At 43.1% G+C, this 25,000-nt stretch overlaps 1 protein-coding gene and 1 long non-coding RNA gene across 4 annotated transcripts in view; one reads left to right on the top strand and one right to left on the bottom strand.

Moving 5' to 3' along the window:
• The window catches only part of CDC42 (cell division cycle 42), a 62,637-nt gene extending 49,315 nt beyond the window's left edge, over positions 1-13,322 (top strand). For 2 of the 3 annotated variants that reach the window (XM_056544826.1, XM_056544828.1), the window contains exon 6: positions 3,798-4,032. In XM_056544826.1, coding sequence (XP_056400801.1) covers positions 3,798-3,887 — 90 coding nt within the window. In that variant the 3' untranslated portion in view covers positions 3,888-4,032. Of the gene's footprint in view, positions 1-3,797; positions 4,033-12,680 lie in introns of those variants that run through there. The other variant, XM_056544827.1, reaches the window with a different exon arrangement.
• A 5,117-nt stretch (positions 13,323-18,439) lies between these two features.
• The window catches only part of LOC130293707 (uncharacterized), a 73,731-nt gene continuing 67,170 nt past the window's right edge, over positions 18,440-25,000 (bottom strand). Inside the window, exons 2-3 of the long non-coding RNA XR_008848267.1 lie at positions 21,210-21,272; positions 18,440-18,659 (exon numbers count right to left, since the gene is read on the bottom strand). This is a non-coding gene — a long non-coding RNA (uncharacterized LOC130293707). The remainder of the gene's footprint in view (positions 18,660-21,209; positions 21,273-25,000) is intronic.

The following is a 25,000-nucleotide window of genomic DNA, read 5'->3' as shown; positions in this document are numbered from 1 at the left end:
ATTTATTTAATTTATTATTTATTTGATTTATTATTTATTTAATTATTTTATTTATTAGCTTTATTGATTATTTTTTGATTTATAGATTTTTGATTGATTTTTATTTGATTTATTTTTATTTTATTTATTGATAATTTATTTTATGTATTTTTTTTTTTATTTTGAATATTTTTTTTTTAAATTTATTTAAATTTATTCTATTAACATGCAAACTGACGGATGACAAACACCACTATTTGGCATCTGTCGGAGGCCTCAGATGTATACGGTGGCAGCTTTTCCAATGCGTATACATCCGAGGTCAAAAATGCGGTCTGGACGGGGCCTAAACTGGGTCATGCATCTTGAGTTACATGAAGTGACACCCTTGGCTCTGCCGCATCTGTATTTTGTGACTGTATATACTGTATTCCATGTGCAGTAGTTTCCAGGGCTTGTTGATACGCTTCAGGAGTGCAGGTTGCCGAAATGTGACTCTTACAAATGTAATCCGCTGGATAAATTTTATAGATAAAAAGAAAAATTGCAGTTCAATGATCCTTCCGTCCTTCTAAGCCAAAGGCACCCACATGAAAATGTATTTAGGAGAGTCCAGTTAGTACCTTTTGACTGACGTCACGCCTTTTCTGTTCTCCAATTTTTTTTTTATATTTTTTTTTTTCTTGTTTTGGCTTTTTGTGCTCAGCAAACTACCTGCACCCCATGTCCTGAGCTCTGGACAGCTTCCTTTTGCTTTACTTATTTCCTGCAAGTTTTTTTTTTCTTCGCCAATGACCTTTTTATAGTGTACAATTTATTTTCTCTCCTTAGACTTTATATAAAATTTTTCTCTTTTTTTTTTTAATTTATTTATTTATTTTAAAGGAGTACTCCGGTGAAAACCTTTTTTCTTTTAAATCAACTGGTGCCAGAAAGTTAAACATATTTGTGAATTCCAGTACTTATTAGCTGCTGAATGCTACAGAGGAAATTCCTTTCTTTTTGGAACACTGATGACATCACGAGCACAGTGCTCTCTGCTGACATCTCTGTCCATTTTAGCAACCGTGCATAGCAGATGTATGCTAAGGGCAGCATGGTGGCTCAGTGGTTAGCACTGCTGCCTTGCAGTGCTGGGGACTTGGGTTCAAATCCCACTAAGGACAACAATAAATAAAGACTTATTATTATTATTATTTTAACGTCAGCAGAGAGCACCGTGCTCGTGATGTCATCAGAGAGCATTCCAAAAAGAAAAGAATTTCCTCTGTAGTATTCAGCAGCTAATAAGTACAGGAAGGATTAAGATTTCTTTATAGAAGTAATTTACAAATATGTTTAACTTTCTGGCCCCAGTTGATTTAAAAGAAAAAAGGTTTTCACCGGAGTACCCCTTTAATCCCTAAAAACGTTTCATTATTAGAACAGTTTTTCTATTTCTGCTGCTGTTTCTTGCCATGTTGATGCTTTCTTTGCACATTTTTGGACATTTTGGTATCATTTCTCACACTAGATACATCTTGCATGAAAGAGCTACCAATAATGCTCGGACCTGTAGCATAGAGATTAAGTTGTCCTTTTTATAGGGGGTGTTCACATGGCGGAATAAGTTGTTTCTGCCGGGGAAAATCCTGATTCCGCTCGGAAGTGCATTGCCGTCTATTAGACGGTGCATTTCCAAGCGGCCCTAGCGCCTGCCGGATTATTCAGATGTGCGGAATGTCTGCCTGTGGTTTACGGGCAGACATTACCTGCATTTTCCAAGTGAACCCATCCATAAAATCATCCCTTTTTATCTGTTATCATGGGTGTTCCCATCTTTAACATTCTTAGAATAACCTGTAAGTGCCTGATAGTTATGGGTCTCTTCTTTTCAACCTTTTCCTATTTAGACCCCAAATAAAGTGCAGCTGTCACATAAAAATAGGTCAATAAACTGTTGCGACAGGCTACAAGCTGATCACTGGTATACTGTAGCCATACCTATGTTTTGGCACTCTGGATTAAATTCGTTTTTACATCAGAGGAAACACACAGTTAGAGTGGTGTGGCCAGGGGTCCGCAATGCCCCCACACCTCTCGGCACTGCCTGATCTGAGCGACTCTCTGCTGCGCATACACTGTCTTTAAATATCGGACATGTAATAGGACCCTTAGGGGTATGGCAGCCACCTGACTCTCCAAATAGAAATGTTAATGGTTCGTTGTCTCCCTAGCCACAGACTCCCACCCTCCCCCTTCAAATCCTAAATGACCTGCGCTCATGAAACCCAATAAAAGCCAAATTATGGTTTTTGGGTGCTCTTGTAGCATCCTATACTTTTAGGTTCTTAGTGTTGTTTGTAGCTCTTTATTTGCCATTGTGCAGCCATGTTTGACCAAACACACACGCAGCTTCATCCCTTAGGGTGCATTCAGACTTGACAGACTTGCATTAAATTTGCTATAAAATCTGCAGCCGAATTACTAGTGCATTTTCATTATTACCTTCCCCCCCCCCCCCTTCCTTGTTAAAGTCTATAAAAAAAACTTCTGCAAATCTGCAATAGAAAGTGCCAAAGCAGAATTTAGAAGTTACTAGGGATCAACCGATTATCGGTTTGGCCGATCTTTATCGTCCAATAATCACGATTTTGGGCATTATCTGTATCTGCAATTACCTTGCCGATAATGCGCACCGCCCCCACCGCACCGCGATCGCCCCCACCGCACCACGATCGCTGACCCACTGCAACCGACCCACCGCACCGCCCCAACCCCATTGCCTCCCCCATCCCTGGTTTTATAATTGCCTGTTCCCAGGGCCCACACTACTTCTGGCTCCTGCTGCGTCCTGCGTTACGCTGTGCGCAATGATGAGTGACGTCACGTGCGTTACGTGACATCACCGTCAGTGCGCACAGTGACGGATGTGGACGCCGCCACCGGAGCCAGATGTAGAGTGGACCCCGGGAACAGGTAATTATAAAACCGGGGATGGGGGGAGGCAATGGGGCCGGGCGGCGCGGTGGGGTGTGTGATGCGGCGCAGCGGTGGGGGGAGCGGTGGCGGTGATAGGACTCAGGACCCCCGGACAGGCAGGGGGAGAGAAGCGGGTGGCGGCGGCAGCCTATGGCACCGCAAAAGCCACTGCAGTGCATTGATTTAAAGCGCCCGCTTTAAATCAATGATCTGCAGCGGTGTCGCGGGGGGATAAATAGCCGATAACTTATAACGGAATATCGGTATAAGTTATCGGCTATCGGCCCTAACCTCCACCGATTATCGGTATCGGCCCTATAAAACCGATATCGGTCAATCCCTAGAATTTACACCATGCTCCAATTTTTTTTACTTGTTTATTTTATTTATTCCGTTCCCCCTGCAATCTGAATTTGACTACTGCAGCAAGTCTTCCTTGTCTGAACGCACACTTATCCCAACAATGTGACTTTTACCCGTAAGGAGTGTATTCACACCAGCGAGTTTCCCGTGGCATGATTTCCATAGCGGAAATTCCGCAGTATAGACCCCATTGAAGTCAATGTAATCTGCTGCGGCGATTCTACTAGGGAAACCCTGCAGCGGGAAACACAGGTCACCAGCATGGCCAGTGGGTGCATATTGGTAAAGCCACAAACTAGTAATGTCTGCCTCCTTCTCTAATCTTACTAATAATAGCATGACGTCTCTTATTTTCTGATACCTAGGCGTTTACTGCTGTGAAATCGGCATTTTTTTTTTCTTCTCTTTTTATTCTTTAATATCTGCTGCTATGCTAATTTCTTCCTAATCCACTAACCTGGCTGCTCTTCTCTTTCCTTCCCTCTGTCTCGTAGAGAGGTCTGAAGAATGTGTTTGATGAGGCTATCCTAGCTGCCCTCGAGCCTCCGGAAACTCAGCCAAAAAGGAAGTGCTGTATATTCTAAACTCTTCTAACCGTCCCCCTCCCCCCCCTTCCTCTCTCTCTCTCTCGATGCTGCTTTACTATGTTCATCTTCTGTAGCGAATCGAACGAAAACAACAAGCAAAAAAAAACAAAAAAACTCTAATAAAACCAAGATGTTGGCAAAACCTGTGCGTCTTTCCTTACCCCCCACCTCCCCACTATGTTACCTGCTTTATTGCTCACAAGGCAAAAATTGGACTCTCTTAACAGTTTCTTGGGTCGCCTATGTATTGACTGCTTAAAAGATGAACAAATAATAATAATATTCTGTCTATAAAAGTGTTATACAAAAAAAAAGTTGTGATTGTTACAAAGCTTTTGTATTCCAGCTTGTTGGTTTCTCATTGTTTGGCGTGGTAGCGGATAATTGTCTATGGGGTAGGCCGTATCGTGTCCGAACTAGTAGGGAAATGGCACTTGTCCCTTAAAGAGTACCTGTCGTCAAACTATTTTCTAAACTAACTCGGATTATATCCCCTAACTGCTCCTAACACCCCTCCCGCCCTTAAAGGGGTACTCCGGTGAAAAACATTTTCTTTTAAATCAACTGGTGCCAGAAAGTTAAACAGGTTTGTAAATGACTTCTGTTAAAAAATCTTAATCCTTCCAGTACTTATTAGCTGCTGAATACTACAGAGGAAATTATTTTCTTCTTGGAACACAGTGCTCTCTGCTGACATCATGACCACAGTGCTCTCTGCTGACATCTCTGTCCATTTTAGGAACTGTCCAGAGTAAAAGAAAATCCCCATAGCAAACATATGCTGTTCTGGACAGTTCCTAAAATGGACAGAGATGTCAGCAGAGAGCACTGTGCTCGTGATGTCAGCAGAGAGCTCTGTGTTCCAAAAAGAAAATAATTTCTTCTGTAGTAGTCAGCAGCTAATAAGTACTGGAAAGATTAAGATTTTTTTTTTTTTTAATAGAAGTAATTTACAAATCTGTTAAACTTTCTGGCACCAGTTGATTTTTTAAAATAAGTTATCCACCAGAGTACCCCTTTATAAATGTTTTCCAAGCTTTAAAAATGCTCTGTATCATACCTTTCCCCTTGCTCGCATTGTGTGAGCTCCCGGCAGGAGAAAGTGGGCGTTCCCCAGCAGGCGTGACGTCACTAAAGCCTGCGAGAGCTATGCCCAGCACACACTTCCGGAGTTTGGTCTCCTGCCAGGCCGGGAGGAGACCAATCTAACTGTTTGACTTGCGGCAGGGAACAGAACAGAGCCACCTAGTGGCTGTTTTTTCAATCACATTAAAAACATATAATTACATAAGGAACACTATTTTAAAAGTTTTTTTGGAGACAGGTTCTCTTTAACATGCACTTGTCTCTTTTAATAAATAAATTAAAATGATGATTAATAAAAACATAATACTTTTGACATGTCCTAGAGCGGTGTTACCCAACTAGTGCGCCTCCAGCTGTTGCAAAACTACAACCCCCAGCATGCCCGGACAGCCAACGGCTGTCCGGGCATGCTGGAGGTTGTAGTTTTGCAACAGCTGGAGGCACGCTGATTGGGAAACGCCATTCTAAGAGAAATAAAAAAAAATTTTATTGGTCGGGGTCTGAGTGTTCAGACCCAGACAGATCGCAGAAGTGCGTGGTTAAAGGGGTTATCCAGGAAAGCAATTTATATATATATATATATATATATATATATATATATATATATATATATATATATATATATACATATATATATATATATATATATTAATAATCAACTGGCTCCAGAAAGTTAAACAGATTTTGTAAATTACTTCTATTAAAAAATCTTAATCCTTTCAGTACTTGTGAGCTTCTGAAGTTGAGTTGTTCTTTTCTGTCTAAGTGCTCTCTGATGACACGTGTCTTGGGAACCGCCCAGTTTAGAAGCAAATCCCCAGAGCAAACCTCTTCTAAACTGGGCGGTTCCCGAGACACGTGTCATCAGAGAGCACTTAAGACAGAAAAGAACAACCTTAACTTCAGAAGCTCATAAGTACTGAAAGGATTAAGATTTTTTAATAGAAGTAATTTACAAATCTGTTTTACTTTCTGGAGCCAGTTGATTTATAATTTTCTTTTTTCCTCCAGGATAACCCCTTTAAATTCTCCCTTTCCTGCTCTTTGCCAGTAACCTAGATGATCCCATTGACTTACAATGTAAGGTTGTCTTGGTCATGTGGGACAGGGCCGGTATAGAATATGGTTACCACGCTCTTTTGTGTCTCCCACGTAGCGCATACGCAGCTTCCCCCTACGCAGCCCGGTGTGTGCAGTAAGGTTTGAAGGCGGGTCCACGCGCCGGCTTGACTGTGACGCGCAGACCGACCTCTAAACCATATGATCATCAGAGAATATGCAGCGGATTTTCCTGCTGTGCGTAAGCGGTACGTGGGACCGTACCCTTAAAGGGGTTATCCAGGAAAAAATATATATTTTTTTTTATATATCAACTGGCTCCAGAAAGTTAAACAGATTTGTAAATTACTTCGATTAAAAAAAATCTTAATCCTACCAGTACTTATCAGCTGCTGAAGTTGAGTCGTTCTTTTCCGTCTGACAACACTGCTCTCTGCTGACACCTCTGTCTGTCTCAGGAACTGTGACAAATCCCCATAGCAAACCTCTTCTACTCTGTGCAGTTCCCGAGACAAGCAGAGATGTCAGCAGAGAGCACTGTTGCCAGACAGAAAAGAACAACTCCACTTAAGCAGCTGGTAATTATTGGAAGGATTAAGATTTTTTTTTTTAATAGAGGTCATTTACAAATCTGTTTAACTTTCTGGAGCCAGTTGATATACAAAAGAAGATTTTTTTTTTTCCTGGATAACCCCTTTAAAGTGACAGTGCCGCAAAATGATAGCCTATTACCCATCCACAGGGTAAGGGATAAGTATTTTAATGGTGGGATAAGCACCAATCTCAACAGCCGGATTCCTCGTTTCTTTCATTGAATGGAGCAGCGTGGGCTTTGTAGTTCCTCTCACTTGCTATGGGACTGGTGGAGATGGCACAGTACCCAACTATGCTGAATGCAGTCGCATTGTACGCGCTCCACTGCCCCACCATTGAGAGCATAAGGGACCCCCGTTCTCATGACCATTGGTGGGCCCATGTTGTCAGACGCTAACATCAAATACTTATCGGCCTATCCTGTGGTTAGATGACTCGTTTAGGGTCCAGTAATTCGGGAAGTGCAGAGGATAGCCATCACTCTTGGGTGGAGATGACATGGTATCAAGAGCTAGATATTGTAAGTAGAGTAGCATCTTTAAAGGGGTACTCCGGTGGAATTTTTTAATTTTATTTTTTATGAACTGGTGCCAGAAAGTTAAACAGATGTGTAAATGACTTCTATTAAAAAAAATCTTAATCCTTCCAGTACTTATAGGCTGCTGAAAACTATAGAGGAAGTTCTTTTCTTTTTGAATTTCCTTTCTGTCTGACCACAGTGCTCTCTGCTGACACCTCTGTCCATGTCAGGAACTGTCCAGAGCAGGATAGGATTTGCTATGGGGATTTGCTCCTACTCTTGACAGTTCCTAAAATGGACAGATGTGTCAGCAGAGAGCACTGTGGTCAGACAGAAAGGAAATTCATAAAGAAAAGAATTTCCTCTGTAGTATACAGCAGCTGATAATTACTGGAAGGATTAAGATTTTTTTTTTTTTTTAATAGAAGTAATTTACAAATCTGTTTAACTTTCTGGAGCCAGTTCATTCTAAAAAAAAATTAAAATTCCAATGGAGTACCCCTTTAAGTCTTGCTGGAGTTGGAGGGAGATCCCAGGTTACAGTATTCTTAACCCCATCTAGATATAACTAAAGTGATACAACTTTTTACTATGTTGTTACTTATCTCGTACTGATGGGAAGTTCCGTCCTCGTCTTCTTGCTCATCCAGAGCTGCATTCAAAGTTCTCCAACCCTTGCCGGTTCAGTTCCTTACACTTTGCACAAAATAATTCCCCCTTTTGGGGGGGGGGAGATATTTGAATTATTGTAGGCTTGTAACTAGAAATGAGCGAACTTACAGTAAATTTGATTCGTCACGAACTTCTCGGCTCGGCAGTTGATGACTTTTCCTGCATAAATTAGTTCAGCTTTCAGGCGCTCCGGTGGCTGGAGACTCTTTCCTAGGACTGTATCCACCTTTTCCAGCCACCGGAGCACCGGAAAGCTGAACTAATTTATGCAGGAAAAGTCATCAACTGCCGAGCCGAGAAGTTTGTGACGAATCGAATTTACTGTAAGTTCGCCCATCTCTACTTGTAACATTGTGGAGGGGGTGTGGCTACTGTAGCGAGCAGCAGAATTGTGAATGCAGCTCTGGGACCAGGATGTAACGCGATCGGTGCCCGGTGAGTATCGCAACGTGTATGTAGGCAAGGTCTCTCTATGTGGTTTTCTATCTAGATGTTAAACCTACACTTAACTTTTCTCCAATCGATGTGAACGCTTTTTTTTCGGGAGGAGCCTTGTTCTTCCCATCGGGCAGAGCATTGTAATCGATCTTGTCTCTTTGTGGTGATGACGCTATTCATTCCCATTTTTGATATTGCCAAATAAAAAGCATTGTGTACTTCTCCTTTTTAGTTGATTTTGGGGTGCGGTTCCTTGCTATTTAAGGGAGTACTCCACCCCCTTATATGTTATCCCCTGTCCAAAGGATAGGGGATAAGATGTCTGATCACCGGGGTCCTGCTGCTAGGGACCCCCGCCATCTCTCCTGCAGCGTGGCATGTCACGTCTCCGCCCCCTCAATGCAAGTCTATGGGAGGGGGCGGAGCCCACTCCCATAGACTTGCATTGAGGGGGCGAGACGTCACGATACTCCGTCCCCTGCATCGCCCGTAGTCAGCCACAGAGCGATCCTCACTCTGTGCAGCTGAGAAACGGGGGTGCTGCAGGAGTGATCGCGGGGGTCCCTAGCAGCTGGACCCTGGCGATCGGACATCTTATCCCCTATCCTTTGGACAGCGATAAGACGTCTAGGGGCGGAGTACGCCTTTTAGGGTACGTTCACACCGGCAGAATTTCCGCAGCGTATTTTGCTACCATTGACTTCAATGGGTCAGGAGAAAATCCGCAATAGTGGCAGATATGCAGATTCTGCTTCAGACCCATTGAAGTCAACGATGGCAAAATCCGCTGCAGATTTTCAGCAGCAAATACGCTGCGGAAATTCCGCAGGTAATGCCCCCTTGTGAACGTACCCTTAAGCTATTGTTTTCATGGGCTGTTTAGATATACATAGATATTCTTAGGGCAATTTATTTGCTTTTTAGGAAAGCTATAGTAAGTAGTACTTTCTGAATGTCCCTTCGAAGTGATATTCAGGAGGCCAGAAGAAGCTAAGAGGTTTGTGTATCTACAGCCTGTGCAAATTAGATTAGTGGCAGAGCTGGTGGGGCACTTATTGGGTTTTGGGTATCGGGGACGACATCGGGTGTGGGGGGGGGGGGGGGGACGTGTTGTATTTCTCTATGGGAGATGGATTTGGCAACTACTTTTATCTACTTGAAATAATAAAGGCCGAGCATGTTTATAGGAAATCAATTTAAATAAATAGATCAAGAACTAACTAAATTAATTTAAACGAGGGGAGGGGGGGCGGGCTTATTTTGATTTAATTTAGTAATTGATTTATTTAGTTTATTTAAAAATGTTATTTATATGTTAAATATTTATCTATTTAATTTATTTAGTTATTTATTTATCCATCAACAGTGCCTCTCTTGCCCACTAGCTGTATGCATTGGAGCTGTTTTCTTAAGTAGCTTACTGAGCTGCAGTACCAGTCACAGCCTGTGAATCAGAGTGGCACTGTTTCTAGTTAAGACTTAAAGGGGTACTGCGGTGGGAAAAAAAAATTGTTTTCAAATCAACTGGTGCCAGAAAGTTAAACAGATTTGTAAATCACTTCTATTTTAAAATTCTTAATCCTTCCAGTAATTATCAGCTGCTGTATACTGCGGAGAAATTTGTGAAGTTATTTCCAGTCTGACCACAGTGCTCTCTACTGACACCTCTGTCCGTGTCAGGAACTGCCCAGAGCAGGAGAGGTTTTCTATGGGGATATGCTTCTAATCTGGACAGTTCCTGACAGACAGGCTGGAAAGAACTTCACAAATTTCTCTGTAGTACCCAACAGCTGATAAGTACTGGAAGGATTAAGATTTATTAATAGAACTAACCATTTTAGATGAAAATATTTTGTTTTCTACTTGTTTCCACCGGAGTTCCCTTTTAAGTGAAAGTGTTGTGTGAATTGCCAAAAGGTTTTTGGATGGAAGGACTTTAAAAAAAAAAAAAAAATGTTTTTATTTTTTTTCTGGCTCAGGGAGTTGCTCTGGTCAGTGGTCTCTATACTGCGGCCTTCCTAGATGTTGCAAAAATAATACTCCCATCATGCCCAGATAGCGAACAGCTGTCCGGGCATGCTGGGTGTTGTAGTTTGCAACAACTGAAGGATCGCAGTCTGGAGACCACTAGTCATGGCGAACAATCTGCCAGCATCATGTTACAGGGCAGAAGGAGACGAGCAGAATGATATATTACATTATGGGACAAGTTTCTGTGAAAGTTTGAAGTCCAGTGGGTGGTCCTAATCAGTCATCACTGTCAATCACTGATTAGCCCCACCTACATGACTCCTAAACCCAGAATGAGTTTACACGAAAAAAAAACACAAGTTCTGCTAAAACCTTTCCCACAACATTGTATATCAATCTACTCTGCTCCGTCTGCTCTATAACCTGCTGCCTTCACCTTAAAGGGGTACTCCCGTGGGAATCTTTTTATTTTTTATTTTTTTTTAAATCAACTGTTGCCAGAAAGTAAAACAGATTTGTAAATCATGTATAGTAACCAGGATTGTCAGCTCACCCGATCCTCCACACGGCAAGAAGACCTCCAATTCAGGAAGAAAAGTGCAGGAGCCAGCGGTATAATAAACTTCACCTTTATTCGTAATCCATATAAAACTTCAACATGGCGTCTCAAAATACAAACGAGACGCCATGTTGAAGTTTTATATGGATTACGAATAAAGGTGACGTTTATTATACCGCTGGCTCCTGCACTTTTCTTCCATATTTGTAAATCACTTCTATTATCAAATCTTAATCCTTCCAGTACTTTTTAGGGGCTGTATACTAAAGAGAAATCCAAAAAAGAAATGCATTTCCTCTGATGTCATGACCACAGTGCTCTCTGCTGACATCTCTGTCCATTTTAGGAACTGTCCAGAGCAGGAGAAAATCCCCGTAGCAAACATATGCTGCTCTGGACAGTTCCTAAAATGGACGGCAGAGGTCAGCAGAGAGCACTGTGGTCATGACCTCATAGTTACATAGTTAGTACGGTTGAAAAAAGACATACGTCCATCAAGTTCAACCAGGGAATTGAAGGGTATTTCTTCATAAGCATTAATGTTATTTTGTTCCAGGAATGTATCTAACCCTGTTTTAAAGCTGTAAATTTTTCCTGCTGTGACCAGTTCCTGAGGTAGACTGTTCCATAAGTTCACAGTTCTCATGGTAAAGAAGGCGTGTCGCCCCTTGAGACTAAACCTTTTCTTCTCCAGAGGAAATGTATTTCTTTTTTGGATTTCTCTTTAGTATACAGCCCCTAAAAAGTACTGAAAGGATTAAGATTTTCTAATAGAAGTGATTTACCAATCTGTTTAACTTTCTGGCCCCAGTTGATTTAAAGGGGTATTCCAGGCCAAAACTTTTTTTTTTATATATCAACTGGCTCCGGAAAGTTAAACAGATTTGTAAATTACTTCTATTAAAAAATTCTTAATCCTTCCAATAGTTATTAGCTTCTGAAGTTTTCTGTCTAACTGCTCAATGATGATGTCACGTCCCGGGAGCTGTGCATGATGGGAGAATATCCCCATAGGAGCTGGACAGCTCCAGTGACATGAGTCATCAGAGAGCAGTTAGACAGAAAACAACAACTCAACTTCAGAAGCTAATAACTATTGGAAGGATTAAGATTTTTTAATAGAAGTAATTTACAAATCTGTTAAACTTTCTGGAGCCAGATGAGATATATATATATATGTTTTGGCCTGGAATACCCCTTTTAAAGAAACAAGTTTTCCAGGGGAGTACCCCTTTAATTGTGAAAGGTTCTATGCTTGGGCTTCCTAGAATATTGTACAGGTGCCCGCCTCTATATGGCAACTCTTGGGTGATGGTTTTTATGTGACATTTCTAATCTTGTAAGCGTCTCTATCTTGTATAAACGGCTGCTGTGTGTTAGTATGCTCTTCATGTATCCCCTTCCCATGGTGGCCATGTGTGCGCCTCTCTAAATCTTCCCCTGGAAACCCATGAAGGACTTGATTGAAGAGAAGCTCATAAAGATGAACTGGTTACAGCAAAGGACTTTATTTCTTAATGCACAAGAGAAGAGGAGGTTGTGACTGTTCCCCGATCTCCCGGAGAGCCCCCTTACCCCCCACCTCCCCCTTCTATTTCGCTGGTCGCCCATTCTGCTTTCTGCTTCCTTCTTGAACTTGGTTACTGACTTCTTGTCCATTCCCCCAAAAAAAAAATACATATATTGAGCTGAAATCCCTTTGTGGCCTCTGACTCTGTGCGCAAAAAAAAAAAAAAAAGAAAAAAAAAAAACGCTTCCTATTCTCCATGTTGTGACCGTTTTCTTATATGGAATAAGTTTGCCTTGGTTTGTTTGCACAAAAGAAAAAAAAAAAATAATAATAATCCTAAAATCCGACCGCCCATTTCTCTCTTCTTTTAACCCCTTTCAGAAAGGCCTAAAGAATGTATTTGACGAAGCGATATTGGCCGCACTGGAGCCTCCGGAGCCCAAGAAGAAACGCAAGTGTGTGCTGCTATGAATGCCCTTCAGACGGTTTCTACCCCAAGCCCCCCGTGCCCAACCCCACACCCTTCTCCAAAGCTGGTGTTGGCATCAAACTAAAAAAAAAAAAGAGAAAAAAAATGTTAAAAAAAAGAAAAAAAAAAAAAGTTTAAATCAAACTAAAGATTAAATATAAACTTTGTATTTTTTATTTTTTTTTCCTTGCAATGATGACAAAGGCCCCTGCGTCCGTCACCGCCTACAGGGAGTGGTAATGCCAGAGATACGCGCCCGGCGACACAGGTTTACCGTAAAGATTAGTCCAAGCGTTGTGTGTATACAGAGAAGGGAGGGAGGGGGGGGAGCAAATGCTGATCATTGCTTTTTTTGTTTGTTTTTTTTTTTTTTTTTTTTATTATATATTTACAGTTTCTAATGTCTTATATTAAGAGCGAGGCATGCTTCATACGTAACAAACTAATTATTATTTTTTTTTTAACCTGTTTATTTGGCCCGTCACTCTTTATCATTAGGTGGGTGAGGGGTACATTGCCTAGATCGGGGGGAGCTTTTACAAAATGACAACTCCCATCATGCAGCTGTGAAGGGCCTGATGGGAGTTGTGACCAGAGGTTTGGGGAACTTTTGGCCTAAATCAGTGTTTCCCAACCAGGGTGTTGCAAAACTACAACTCCCAGCATGCCTAGCCTTTGTCCGGGCCGTGGTTGGACGATGTTGCTCTAAAGCAGTGGTGTCCAAAGTGCGGTCCTCCAGCTGTTGCAAAACTACAACTCCCAGCATGCCTAGCCTTTGTCCGGGCCGTGGTTGGACGATGTTGCTCTAAAGCAGTTGTCTCCAAAGTGCGGTCCTCCAGCTGTTGCAAAACTACAATTCCCAGCATGCCCGGACAGCCTTCGGCTGTCCGGGCATGCTGGGAATTGTAGTTTTGCAACAGCTGGAGGACCGCACTTTGGACACCACTGCTTTAAAGGGGTACTCTGGTGGAAAACTTTTTTTTAAATCAACTGGTGCCAGAAAGTTAAACAGATATGCAAATAACTTGTATTAAAAAAATCTGAATCCTTCCAGTACTTATTAGCACCTGAATACTACAGAGGAAATTCTTTCCTTTTTGGAACACAGAGCTCTCTGCTGACATCACGAGCACAGTGCTCTCTGCTGACATCTCTGTCCATTTTAAGAACTGTCCAGAGTAGGAGAAAATCCCCATAGCAAACGTACGCTGCTCTGGACAGTTCCTAAAATGGACAGAGATGTCAGCAGAGAGCACTTTGCTCGTGATGTCAGCAGAGAGCTCTGTGTTCCAAAAAGAAAAGAATTTCCTCTGTAGTATTCAGCAACTAATAAGTACTGGAAGGATTAAGATTTTTTAATAGAAGTCATTTACAAATCTGTTTAACTTTCTGGCACCAGTTGATTTAAAAAAAAAAAAAATAACATTTTCAAATTAAACATTTTCCACCGGAGTACCCCTTTAAAGTGAAGAGGGTCACCCATATCTTCCATTCAGTTAACTTGCTGACCAGTATGAATTTTTTTTAACCATGTAATAACCACAAATCTGTATTTTGTCACTGGCGTCTCATGCACAACCAAGTAGATGTTTTTTGATGTTTTTCATTTTTTTTTTTTTATCTTGCCATGACTAACCCCAATCATCTCTAGAATTTGCAAAAAAAGAAAGAAAAAAAAGACGTTCTATGTAATTTACTTATTTTATTATGTTTTTTTTCCTTCTACTTAGACTATTAAGGGACCAGTCAGGATATTGCCCATTTACTGTACATTTATTGCATGCAGATATTACCCACGAGTCCTCAGGGGTGGGATTCGAGCCGAAATATTAAGCAGGTAGACACCAGTGTTATTAAAGATTTTACAAAACACCCACTTTTTTTTTTCTTTGTCCAGAGTTCTTTTTAATATGTAGGGAATATTATTCCATCTTCCCAAAATGAATAACTTGTAGACTTCAGTAGTATTGAACCATTGCTTTGTTCCATGTTTCAGTTCTTTGTATATGATACTTTTCAGATGTATTAAACATAAAATACCTTCACATATCCGCTTCACCGGCTCTTATTCTCTGTACGCCAGAGCACATGACCTACACCGCATAGCGTGCAATAATAGCGATATGTGGTTAAAGGAAAAGTCTCGTGGTGAAAAACTCATCCCCCTATCTGTGATCTCCTGTATGGAGCCCAGGCTCTCCCCCAGAGCGGAGCGTCACAACCCCTGCCCAAAGCCGGAGCGGACATGCCCCCCTCTATATAACTCTATGGGTGAGCCTAAGATAGCTGAACAGCTCTCCTATAGAGATATAGGGGGCATGGCAGCTCCGTGTGGGGCTGTGACCCGCCACTCCCGGGGAGAGCCGGGGCAATTTCAGGGGCCCCCAGTGGTCAAACCTTCCGCAATCTAAAACTTATCCCCTAATCGCAGGATAGGGAATACGTTTTTCTCCACAAGACTTCTCCTTTTAAAGGGTTACTCTGGGTGAAAACACCGGTGCCAGAAAGTTAAACAGATTTGTAAATTACTTCAATTAAAAATTCTTAATCCTTCCAGTACTTATTAGCGGCTGTATACTACAGAGGAAATTCTTTTCTTTTTGGATTTCTTTTCTGTCACGACCACAGTGCTCTCTGCTGACACCTCTGTCCATTTTAGGAACTGTCCAGAGCAGGATATGTTTGCTATGGGGAATTTCTCCTGCTCTGGACAGTTTCTGACATGGACAGAGGTGTCAGCAAAGAGCACTGTGCTCGTGACAGAAAAGAAATCCAAAAAGAAAAGCATTTCCTCTGTAGTATACAGCCGCTAATAAGTACTGGAAGGATCACGATTTTTTAATAGAAGTAATTTACAAATCTGTTTAACTTTCTGGCATTAGTTTATTTAAAAAATTGTTTTCCACCGGAGTACCCCTTTAATGACTCCGGGTACTGCCATTCGCGCATTTTTTCCCCTAGCAGCAATGTTTCTGTACCCAAATATACATATATATTATAAAAAAATACAGTCATGGCCGTAAATGTTGGCACCCCTGAAATTTTTAAAGAAAATGTAGTATTTCTCACAGAAAAGGATTGCAGTAACACACGTTTTGTTATACACATGTTTATTGGAACTAAACCAAAAAAGAGAGGGAAAAAAAGCAAATTGGACATAATGTCACCAAACTCCAAAAATGGGCTGGACAAAATTATTGGCACCCTTAACTTAATATTTGGTTGAACACCCTCTGAAAAAATAACTGAAATCAGTCACTTCCTATAACCATCAATAAGCTTCTTACACCTCTCAGCCGGAATGTTGGACCGCTCTTCCTTTACAAACTGCTCCAGGTCTCTCTTATTGGAAGGCGCCTTTTCCCAACAGCAATTTTAAGATCTCTCCACAGGTGATCAATGGGATTTAGATCTGGACTCATTGCTGCCCCTTCAGAACTCTCCAATGCGACCCACAATCCATTGGTAATCCTCAGATTTCATAATGCCTTGTACACATTCAAGGCCCCCAGTGCCAGAGGCAGCAAAACAACCACAAACATCATTGAAGCTCCACCATATTTCACTGTAGATACTATGTTCTTTTCTTTGTAGGCCTCATTCCGTTTTCGGTAAACAGTAGAATGATGTGCTTTACCAGATAGCTCTATCTTTTTGTCAGCAGTGGGGTCCTCCTGGGTCTCCTGCGCGTTTCATTTCATTTAAATATCGACAGTTTGCGCTGACACTGATGCTCCCTGAGCCTGCAGGACAGCTTTAATATCTTTGGAACTTGTTTGGGGCTGCTTATCCACCATCTGGACTATCCTGCATTGACACCTTTCATCAGTTTTTCTCTTCTGTCCTCGCCCAGGGAGATTAGCTACAGTATCTAGTATACACAGTAGTAACCGAGTTATTTCAATGTGTAGAGTGTATATACAACTCCTATACGACAGAGCTCCAGCCTCTCTGTTCAATGATTCATGATTAGACACACAGGTATAGGGCGCAACTCCAGCTGACACGCCGGCAACAGGATTTTAGGTGAGTATACACATGAATGTTCTGACTCACGGTTTAGTGGAAAGTAACTTTCTTGTTTATTCTGAATAAACAAGAAAGAAACTTTCCACTAAACCGTGAGTCAGAACATTCATGTGTATACTCACCTAAAATCCTGTTGCCGGCGTGTCAGCTGGAGTTGCGCCCTATACCTGTGTGTCTAATCATGATTAGCTACAGTGCCATGGGTTTCAAACTTCTTGATAATGTTGCGCACTGTGGACAAAGGCAAATCTAGATCTCTGGAGATGGACTTGTAGCCTTGTTGATATTTTTCCACAATTTTGGTTCTCAAGTCCTCAGACAGTTCTTTTCTCCTCTTTCTGTTGTCCATGCTTAGTGTGGCACACACAGACACACAATGCAAAGACTAAGTGAACTTCTCTCCTTTTTATCTGCTTTCAGCTGTGATTTTGATTTTGCCCACACCTGTTACTTGCCCCCCAGGTGAGTATAAAGGAGCATCACACGCTTGAAAAAAATCTTATTTTTCCACAATTTTGAAAGGGTGCCAATTTTGTCCAGCCTATTTTTGGAGTTTGGTGACATTATGTTCAATTTGCTTTTTTATCTCCCTTTTTTGGTTTAGCTCCACTTTCACGCCCCATCCCCATAGACTTTTGTTGAGGGGGCAGGTGTGATGTCACGAGGGGGTGGCCTCGAACACCGAAGCCCGCACACAGCGTTCGGAGTAATGAACTTCCGGACGCTGCGAGTGGATCTCCAGAAGGCAGGGCAGCGCACAACCCCTTTAAAATGTACAGAGGGTACAGGACAAGGCACATAAACATCTATAGGAATGCTTCTATGACTTACACTACTGAGCAGTGATACAATGGTTTCCATGGGACAGAAGCCTCTGAAGCCCAAGAAGAATCGCAGTCGTGTAAAGTGCGGATGATATCGGAACATTAGAGTGAAAAACTATTCAACAGTTCATACAAGGGGAGCAAGAACTTACAATCTGAGTAAGCAGGGTGATTGGAGAGATTAAGGGGTACTCCACTGGAAAACTTTTTTTTTTATTTTTATTTTTTTAAGTGAACTGGTGCCAGAAAGTTAAGCAGATTTGTAAATTACTTCTATTAAAAAAATCTTTATCCTTCCAGTACTTTTTAGCAGCTGTATGCTATAGAGGAAATTCTTTTCTTATTGCATTTCTTTTTTGTCCTGTCCACAGTGCTCTCTGCTGACACCTCTGTTCGTGTCTGGAACTGTCCAGAGCAGCATAGGTTTGCTGTGGGGATTTTCTCCTGTTCTGGACAGTTCATGATACGGGCATCAGGTGTCAGCAGAGAGCACTCTGGACAAGACAAAAAAGAAATTCAAAAATAAAAGAATTTCCTCTGTATCATACAGCTGCTAAAAGTACTGGAAGGGTTAAGATTACAAAGTAACTTTCACATCTGTTTAACTTTCTGGCATCAGTTGATAAAAAAATAAAAAAATAAATAAAATAAAAAGGTTTTCAACCAGAGTACCCCTTAATGGCTTATATCTCAGCCTGAATCGCAGCGTTTTTTTTTTTCCACCTTTCACTAGTGACATGTTACTACTTCCTCATTTTTAATATTGATATTTATTAAAGTTTGAAGTTTTTTAATACACTTTTTTTCCCCTCCGGAGCTGGAATTGCACCACCTTCTCTCTGATTGATGTCTATGTGGGATACGGCCCATTGGTTTCCGTGCTTCCATTTCTTACATGTGCCATGGACTTGATGCAAATTCAGACTAGAGTGGTGAGCTGATGTGAGGTTTTCCTTCCTTGTGAGTAGTCTGACCACTGGATAGGGGATTGTGGGTGGTCTGACCATTGGGACCCCCACCAATCCCCAAATGGAGGTCCTGCAAATGAACAGAATGTCAGCACGCATGCGAGACCACCACTCCATTCATTCTCTATGGGGCTTCTGAGTATTGCCCGCAGAGCTCCAGAAGTGGCTTCTCTACCAACACTTGACACATAAGGTAATGTAAGGTTGTCCACAAGATCATTAGTCCTTCTTCTGTACTGGAGACCTCTCATTTTCTGCCGTCACTGATCTGGACATTTGGCTTTCCCGAATGTTTCTTGACAAGCATGTCTTTTAAAGGTGATGCATAGGATAGAAGGGTCAGTAATGGCCGTACAAGATTTAGAGGGACAGCACTAACTTCTGACCTGGTGTTAAAGGGGTACTCCACTGGAAAACATTTTCTTTTAAATCAACTGGTGCCAGAATGTTAAACAGATTTGTAAATTACTTCTATTAAAAAAAATCTTAATCCTTCCAGTACTTATCAGCTGCTGTATACTACAGAGGAAGTTCTTTACTTTTTGAATTTACTTTCTGCCTGACCACAGTGCTCTCTGCTGACACCTCTGTCCATGTCAGGAACTGTCCAGAGCAGGATAGGTTTGCTATAGGGATTTGCTCCTACTCTTGACAGTTCCTAAAATGGACAGAGGTTTCAGCAGAGAGCACTGTGGTCAGACAGAAAGGAAATTCAAAAAGAAAAGAACTTCCTCTGTAGTATACAGCAGCTGATAGGTACTGGAAAGATTAAGATTTTTTTCAAATAGAAGTCATTTACAAATCTGTTTAACTTTCTGGCACCAGTTGATTTAAAAAAAAATAAAAAATAAATAAATAATAATAATTTCAGCGGAGTACCCCTTTAAGCTGGTCAGTGAATGCAGTCACTTACCATCTTTGATGGCGATACTGTTACTATATGGCCGTGCTCTCCACCTTGTTGCCCTCCAGCTGTTGCAAAACTACAACTCCCAGCAATGCCTGGACAGCCGTTGGCTGTCCGGGCATGCTGGGAGTTGTAGTTTTGCCACAGCTGGAGGTGCAAAGTTTGGAGACCACTACTCTAAGGGAATACCGACAACACCCACAAGGGACTTACACAACACCATCCTCACCATTAATACAGAACGTGTCCATGTTGTCAGGAGGACACATTTATTTCATCATTAAAAGGATATAAACAAAAATAAATTGTAGTACATACAAAAGACAAAAAACTGGTGCTAAGGATGAATGGGGCATGATATAAAGAAAATATGACCATAGAATAGTGTCCAAAATGAGACTAGCTGCAAAATAGTGTACCAGCTGATTTTGACCCCAATACTGACAAATGCCATAAATCAGAATGAGGGAATTTACATCTCTGCAGTTCTACCATTCATTGCTTTAGTCTGCATAAATTCGTTCAGGTTACATTGTGCACCGGGTGCCTGGGAAATCTGGGATATAGACCTAAAATTGCCATCTTGAACTTCTTCAGGCAACTGGAGCACTTTGAAATCTGAACTAGATTACCGTATATACTTGAGTATAAGCCAATCGTGCTGAAAACGCCCCCCCCCCCCTCGGCTTATACTCGAGTGAACTCTCCGCCTGTCAATCCCTTCTCAGTGGTCTTCAACCTGCGGACCTCCAGATGTTGCAAAACTACAACTCTCAGCATGCCGGGAGTTGTAGTTTTGAAACCTTTGGAGGTCCGCAGGTTGAAGACCACTGCGGCCTTCGTCATCATCCAGACACCCCCTTTAGTTTTCTAGTCAACCTCCCCTCGGTGGGAAGGAAGGGTGAGCTGGTCCGGGCCATCTATGCTGCAGGGACCGTCCGGTGGGGAGGGTTAGTCGTTGCGGACTGTCCATTTTCACTGGTGGGGGGGGACTAGTGACGTTGCCTTGACAATGACGCACAGGGATGCGCATGAACGTCCCTATGCTTCGTCGTCCAGGCAATGTCACTAGTCCAGGGCCGGGCGCGAAGAAGAGGGCCTCCTGGTGAAAATGCACAGCCCGGAACGACTAACCTCCCCCACCGGATGGTCCCTGCAGCATAGATGGCCCGGACCAGCTCACCCTTCTTTCCCACCGAGGGGAGGTGAGTAGAAAACTAAAGGGGGTGTCTGGATGATGACGAAGGCCGCAGTGGTCTTCAACCTGCGTACCTCCCAGAGGTTTCAAAACTACAACTCCCAGCATGCCCAGACAGTCGATGGCTGTCCGGGCATGCTGGGAGTTGTAGTTTTGCAACATCTGGAGGTCCACAGTTTGAAGACCACTGATGAAGGGGGGGGTCTGGATGATGTATTTCCCTCCCTAGGCTTATAGTCGAGTCAATAACTTTTCCTGGGTTTTTGGGGTAAAATTAGGGGCCTCGGCTTATATTCGGGTCGGCTTATACTTGAGTATATACGGTATACAGGCTAAAGCAATCAATGGTAGAAATGCCATATTTGGGTTCAGAGCAGCTTTACGTAAATTCTGTCAAAACTAGTCAGAAATCCACCCCATTATGCATCTCCTATATTAATCATTAAGTAGGGTACATACAGTGTAAAACAGGGGTCACACTTCAGTTACCCACCAGTCCGACGTGTTTCACACACCTGCTTAGTCAGGGAAAGTCCATAGTTTTCAAGGTCTGATGCACATGACTTTCTTTTATAGATCTGTAATAAAGTGTTTCTAACTGCGTCATTATTAAAGGAGAAATCCAGCGATAATGAAAGGAAAACTGTCAGCAAGTTCATCGACACTAAACTCAATACACTGGGTAATAGTGTGGGTGAAGAGGAGTCCATACAGGGGTCACTTACATTTTTTTTTGTTGGTTTGCAGGCGTGTGTGTCCCCCCACCGGCAGTCATACTTTGGGTCCCAGAGGACGGTGCCTAAGCCCTCCTCCCCCTTAATCGCATATGAATTTTCTTCAACCCCACGCCGAGTCACACGCCCCCTGAGTGCAGCGCTGAAGATTTCACGCAGATGTCACGTCCTGATGACATGAGAGCTGTGCGTCCTCTGAGAGCGCTCGCTACAGGAGTCAGGAGTAGCAAGGTCACTGCGCAGAGTGCTCTCCGGAGATGTGGAGCTCCCCGTGTGTCTCGACGTGGAGCTGAAGAAAATGTATATGTGATTAAAGGGGAACTACCGTGCTGACAACTTATCCCCTATTTAAAGGATAGGGGATAAGTTGCCTGATCGTGCAGGGTCCGGCCGCTGGGGACACCCATGATCTCGCACGCAGCACCCCGCTCTCATCAGGTCCCGGAGTGAACATCCGCTCCGGGTCTGATGACGGGGCCGGTGATCGTGACGTCACTCTCCGCCCCCTCAATGTAAGTCTATGGCAGGGGCGAGACAGCTGTCTCGCCCCCTGCCATAGACTTACATTGAGGGGGTGGAGCGTGACGTCACGATACTCCTGCCCTGTGATTGACAGTCATCAGACCCAGAGCTATGTTCGCTCCGGGGCCTGATGAGAGCGGGGTGCTGCGTGCGAGATCGCGGGGGTGCGAGACCCCCGTGCGATCAGGCAACTTATCGCCTATCCTTTAGATAGGGGACAAGTTGTCAGCACGGTAGTACCCCTTTAAGGGGGAGGAGGACTTTAGGCACCTTCCTCCGGGACCCAAAGTATGACTGCCGGTGGGGGGGACACTCCTGCACAGCGTATCTAAAGGGGATGAAATACGGGAATTTACAGGACAAAAACCGAGCCCCCTGAGCGTAGTGCTGAAGATTTTACGCAGCTGTCCTGATGACGTGAGAGCTGTGCGTCCCCGGAGAGCGCTCTGCGCAGTGCCCTCTCTACTCCCTACTTCTGTACTCCCTTTTCTCACGTCATCAGGATGTGACAGCTGTGTAAAATCTTCAGTGCTGCGCTCAGGGGGCGTGTGACTCCATGTCACTAGTAGTGATGAGCAGCATTGCCCATATTCGAATTCGCGATATTTCGTGAATATATAGATGAATATTCGTCCTATATTCATGAATTTCGCATATTTGTTATATTCACATATGCGCATATTTGAGGAAGAAAACAGTGAGGGGGGTGGGCAACTTTACTATTGGTTGCTAGGGATGTTGTTGATAACCTCAAGTGTATTTACATCATTATAATTGGCCGACAAGTGAAAAGAAGAAATATGCGCATATGCGGGAAAAAAGTGAATATTCGTAATTTCGAAATATATAGCGAATATATTTGCAATATTTGCGATAAAAATCGGAAATGCAAATATTCCCGCCCAACACTAGTGTCTAGGACATGGGTGACGTGGAGTTGAAGAAAATGCAAATGAGGGGGCGGACTTATGCACCTTCCTCTGGGACTCAAAGTATGACTGCTGGCGGGGGACACTCCTGCATATCTAAAGGGGGTGAATAACAAAAAAAACTTGAAGTCATTTACTGGAGTTAAAATAACAATTTTATTGTATCCATTAAAGGGGTACTCCACCCCTAGACATCTTATCCCCTATTCAAAGGATAGGGGATAAGATGTCTGATCGCAGGGGTCTCGCCGCTGGGGACCCCCGTGATATAGCATGCGGCACCCACCTGTTTCTTGTCCAGAAGCGCTGGAGGGTCTGGGTTGCGACCACGGGAACGGAAGTCCATGATGTCGTGACTCCCCCCACGGTCGTCACGCCCCCTCCCATAGACTTGCATTGAGGGGGACGGAGTCATGACGTCACGGACTTCAGTTCCCGTGGTCCCGACCCAGACCCTCCAGCGCTTCCGGACAAGAAACAGGTGGGTGCCGCATGCTATATTGCGGGGGTCCCCAGCGGTGGGACCCCCACTATCAGACATCTTATCCTCTATCTTTTGTATAGGGGATAAGATGTCTAGGGGTGGAGTACCCCTTTAAAAACAAAGTGAGACATAAAAAACACACAAGGGAAGAAACTCCCACAGGGGGGAACTGGAACAAAAGGACGTCACTACCTGCTGTCACATGTAAACATGATACATGTGAAGTAAATGGACAATAGTCTCCAAATCTATGAAAGTGCAAGAATAAGATACAAACCCAACAGTGGAAGTTTACAAAAAGCACAAGAAAGTGGAGTGTCATTTTATACAATTTTCCGCAAGATTCAGTGGTTATATATATATATATATATATATATATATATATATATATATACAATCTTTCACGAAAAATTTGTATATTTTTCAATGTGTACAGTGGTCCCTCAGCATACGATGGTAATCCGTTCCAAATGAACCATCGTTTGTTGAACCCATCGTATGTTGAGGGATCCGTGCAATGTAAAGTATAGGACAGTGGTCTACAACCTGTGGATGTAAAGTATAGGAAGTTGTACTCACCTGTCCCCGCCGCTCCGAATAGTCACCGCTGCCCTGGATGTCGCCTTCCATCGCTGTCCCCGACGCTCCAGAATGTCTCTGCTTCCCCGGCATCCTCGCTCTCCGTCATCAAGTCACTACGCACGCCGCTCCTATTGGATGATGGGACAGCATGCGCGTGACGTGATGACGACGATGGAGAGCGCTGACGATGCAGGGGATCCCAAAGAGGATGCGCCGGAGCCCCGAGGACAGGTAAGTGATCGTCAGCGGACCACACGGGGCACCGTAAACGGCTATCCGGTGGCAGCTGAAGCAGTCAGCACTGCCGGATAGCCGTTTCTGCGGGGCCATCGTAGGTCAGGGAGGTCACTGTACATACATAGTAAGAATCAATGTACAGTAAAGCACATGATATAAAGTGTGAATATGTGCAAAATCATGTAGTTTCAAATACAGTGTATAAGAAATACAATAAATATATGTAAAAACAGTCACTAACATACAGATGTGCAATATCATAATAAAGTGCAGAGGCGGGGATCCGGGACGGGCGCTACGTGTATAAACAAACAATAGCACCAGCCGGCGCCATTCAGTCCTCTTAAGATGCATAGCGATTTTTGCAATGACCAGGAGGAAGTGCGTCATATGAGGGCAAAAGTACTATACAGGCAGGTTCACAAGCGGCACCGCTGCCAGGAAACAGCGCGCACGCGCAGTGCAGCAAGTGAGAACTAAGTGGCCATGTTGTTCAAGGCATAATAGCCAATCAGACACCACCTTCTCAGGTAGCATGACCTAAGATCAGCTCTGGCTCCAGTTACAAAGTCTCAGAAGCTGATTGGGATTTATGCCAGGCCAGAATTCTCATATATTGTTGTCATAGCCCAACCCTATATCCCATCCCCATATCCCGTCCTCATATCTCGACCTCCTATCCCGTCCTATCTTGACCTCCTATCCCAACCTCCTATCACATACTCCTATCTCGACCTCATATCCTGTCCTCATATCCTGACCTCCTATCCCGACCTCATATTCCATCCTCATATCCTGTCCTCATATCCCGACCTCCT

Source organism: Hyla sarda, chromosome 10 (genome assembly GCF_029499605.1).
Source record: "Hyla sarda isolate aHylSar1 chromosome 10, aHylSar1.hap1, whole genome shotgun sequence".
Lineage (NCBI taxonomy): Eukaryota > Metazoa > Chordata > Amphibia > Anura > Hylidae > Hyla > Hyla sarda.
The sequence above is the reverse complement of the archived record's forward strand: the minus strand, read 5'-3'. Positions and strand labels throughout refer to the sequence as shown.